This window comes from Mus caroli, chromosome 4 (assembly GCF_900094665.2).
Source record: "Mus caroli chromosome 4, CAROLI_EIJ_v1.1, whole genome shotgun sequence".
In the NCBI taxonomy this organism is placed as follows: domain Eukaryota; kingdom Metazoa; phylum Chordata; class Mammalia; order Rodentia; family Muridae; genus Mus; species Mus caroli.
The window spans coordinates 144979385-144982893 of NC_034573.1; the positions used below are offsets into that span (position 1 = coordinate 144979385).

At 45.0% G+C, this 3509-nt stretch overlaps 1 protein-coding gene across 3 annotated transcripts in view; it reads right to left on the reverse strand.

Annotated features, from left to right (window-relative positions):
• Positions 1-533: 533 nt before the first annotated feature.
• Positions 534-3509, reverse strand: part of Rer1 (retention in endoplasmic reticulum sorting receptor 1) — a 12759-nt gene continuing 9783 nt past the window's right edge. For 2 of the 3 annotated variants that reach the window (XM_021161158.2, XM_021161157.2), the window contains exons 6-8: positions 3063-3141; positions 1959-2094; positions 747-1405 (exon numbers count right to left, since the gene is read on the reverse strand). In XM_021161158.2, coding sequence (XP_021016817.1) covers positions 1316-1405; positions 1959-2094; positions 3063-3141 — 305 coding nt within the window. In that variant the 3' untranslated portion in view covers positions 747-1315. Of the gene's footprint in view, positions 1406-1958; positions 2095-3062; positions 3142-3509 lie in introns of all 3 variants that reach the window. The other variant, XM_021161156.2, reaches the window with a different exon arrangement.

Consider the following 3509-nt stretch of genomic DNA (forward strand, 5'->3'; position numbering starts at 1 on the left):
ATATTTGCAGTACCACGATTGGGACTCATACTGCTCTGGCCAGGTAGACCCAACTTTCTTTCCAGCACACAGGAGTTTAGTCAGCGATGAGGAAAATAGTGTGGGAAATGTAAACAAAAACATGCAGGGTTGGATCCCCAAGTGCTCACATGGTTAAAAAACAAACTTACTTAGAACATTAGAAAATGTTCTAAGGTTAGGTGTACAAAATGCGACCTTTAAAAGGAGCATCCGAGTGTCCACAAGGGAAACCCAGGTGGCTGTCAGAATCTAACACCATAGGATGGATGAGAAACACCTCTAATGGGGTCTGAATAGGTCACAGCCTGGGATTGAAGAGCGTGCTGGTACTGGACAGCCTGTCCCTCTGTACCTGTGGTGTCTGCTGTCCTGGTGCTAATTGGCCCAGTGGCTCCCTTGTAATAGCTGTGGCAAGCAAGCTGGCTTCAGTGAGGTGACTCGTGGTGTAGACGAAGGCTGCACAAGCAAGGGACACTTTCTTTAATTAAAGTTGGGATTTAAAAGTCACTTAGTAAAATGTTTAAAGAGTATTATTTTTATCACATTAAAAAGTTTGACACGTGGTAGGAACTGTTTTCCCCATAGAAAGTAAAAGGCCATGCGATAAACCCCAGACTTGGTGTGCTCTGGCCCATTCTGTTTCCTTAAAGAGCTTGTTGCATGAGAACAAGTTTAAATTAATCAAAAGCAAATGTTATATATCAAAGGAAAGTGTCAAAATAGTCTCAAACAATTAAAATATAATATATATTTATAATTCCAGGCCCTCAAAAGCAATCATGGTAGTTAAGAACATAGTTTTGAGTCATTATGATCGAGGCCAATTTGAGAAACATCTCTAGTGAGATGAGATTCAGACACTGGCATGAGAACCCCACAGAGCTCTGTGAAATCACCCTCAAAGCGGTACATTCTTTTTCACAGCAGGAAGCAGGCTGGCTCATCCCTCTGGCACAGAGGAGTGGCCTCAGCGGGGTCAGGAAGGCAGCTCTCCAGGGCCGCACTCCCGTCCTCCCTCGCGCTCTCTTGGGTTGCCACCCGCCTCGCCTCCCAAGCCTACGGTTCACTACAATCTGTCCATTTCAAACACATGAACATCACTGAAAAAGAAATCAATGCAATTTGGTTTAAATGCCAGTTTCTTCAAGAACCTGATATTTCGATACAAATCATTGAGGCTCCTCTTAAAAAGAAAATTCAACTTCCTCATAATCAACTACTTTATGTGAAGAAAAAGGCATTGTTACAATGGCTCAAAACCGTTCTTGAGTCCGTGTGAGAATCAGTCCAGCTTCTAACTAGCAAATGTCTTGCCCACGTCCTCCTTCCCTTTGTATCTCCTCTTCCCGTGTGTGAATGGTATGTACCGGTATTTAATCATGTGCTGGGAAAACAAACACACAAACAAACTTGAGTTACTTCAAAACAGTTTTCTGCTTAACCCTTTTCCCTAGGCCTGAACAGCCAAAGGTACCCCTCGATTGTTTCTGCCTAGCACAATTGAAATCAAGAAGCCAACAGTGTGGGGTTCGTACATTCTAACTCACTATAGGCCTGTCTGAAAGCCCAACAGAGCCTCTGAACAAAGAGCTGGGGAGAATACAGAAGGGATACAGCTACACAGCTACACCACCAGTGTGGGGATGTGCCTTACCCTCGCTCTAGCAGGGTAACTGCAGGACCTCAAGCTTGAGCTAGAAGGAGCCACTGAGGCCCATCTGGCCCTACCCAGGGTTTTCCTACTTCCAGCAACCTTCCAGGAAGGTTCTGTTCTCACAGAGGGCTTACAGTCTGGGACTCACGGCCAGAAGCCGAGCACAAGTCAGTCATCACACACAGAAGGCGATGCCAGCACTAAATGCAAGCATACTTTTCCAGGGATTCTGCAGCCTTGGGCTGGTCGCTGCCATCTGGCACAGCAGCGCTGCTCTCTTTACCTTTATTTGCCTCTTCATTGTGATACAGAAAAGCATGATGAAGTACATCACCAGGATCGGCCAGAATACTGGGACGTTAAAAGCCTCGAAGAAGGTACAGATCATAGCCACAAGAATGCCTTTTGTAGCTGCATGCCTTAAAGCAAAGGGAGAAGTTAGTGTGGTCTGAGGGCAGCCCCAGGCAACTGTCAAACCCCTCTGGCCTTTATAGCAACCAGAGATACATTAGAGATATAGCATCAGATCCCACATTCACAACACTTCCTGTCCTACACACGGCACCAGACCTGCAGAGTTAAAACACTCACAGAACCCAGTTTGCTCATTCAATTTATTGAGCCAACAAAGACTTTGGCTCCTTTGGGCTCCAGGGGACATTTGGTCCAAAAGACAGGCCAGGAGGTCACAGCTTCGACCTTTTGACAGGTCCTCAGAGGAACTACACTACACTGCACCTACCTATGTTCTTATCACTCTCTCCCTAGTCTCCGCACTCCCAGGATGTGTGCTCTGTGTGGCCTTGAACTAAAGCAGTACCCATAGGAGGTACAGGGCCTAGAAAACAGCTATTAGAACCCTTCATTCTAGAATCAACCTGATCTACTGACTCTAGACTATTGTGCCAACCCAAGACAGAGCATTGTGAAGTGGTGGTCTCCCTTGAAAAGCCCTGTGACACAACCCCATGCCTGTCCAGCCCAGCTATGACCTTTTAGATGAATGCACGCCACATGTAAACAAAGCACAACAAAATTCCCATTTTTGTTAAGAAACCAGTAACTAGGACAAAAACCGGCCTGCATCTTCCACAAACACCTTGAAGAAATAACAGCAAGACTGGCAGGAGAAAGGACTTCCACTGTGTAGACAAGAGGAAGAGCAGTGGGAGATAACGCTGCACATCTTCACAATGCCTTAACTAGGACTTTCAGTCAGTGTCTTGAGGTGGATGTGCCAAGCACTTGACCTGACTATGACATGACCACTACCTAGTGCATGTGTACCAAAACGACACCACATTCCCTGGACAATTACAACATTTGCAAAAGGAAGACATATGTAGATGTATATATTTTATTGTTCAATAGAAAAAAATTAACTCACCAAAATTTGAATTCTGGAAGCCTTCGAATGAAGGGACGAAATTCCTCATTCTGTTTGGTTGGTAATGAAGGGCCGTCATCTGAAAGACAGAACGTCAGCTAGAGATGAAACATCTGTGTTTACCTTTGGATTTCTGCCCCCACTTTTGAGTCTTCCCTAAATGCTGAACTGGTGTGCTTCACACATGGCAACACACTTCATTCAACTAAAGTGTGGGGTCCACAGTCAACGGACAAAGTATAACTTACAAAGTACTTTGTCGCTTTAGAAAACTCAAGTGAGACTTTTTTTCCTTTTTTAAAAAAAGATTTATTTTTATGTGAGTGCTCTAGCTGCATGTACACCTTCGTGTCAGAAGAGGGTATCAGATCCCATTACAGATGGTTGTGAGCCACCATGTGGTTGCTGAGAATTGAACTCAGGACCTCTGGAAGAGCAGTCAGTGCT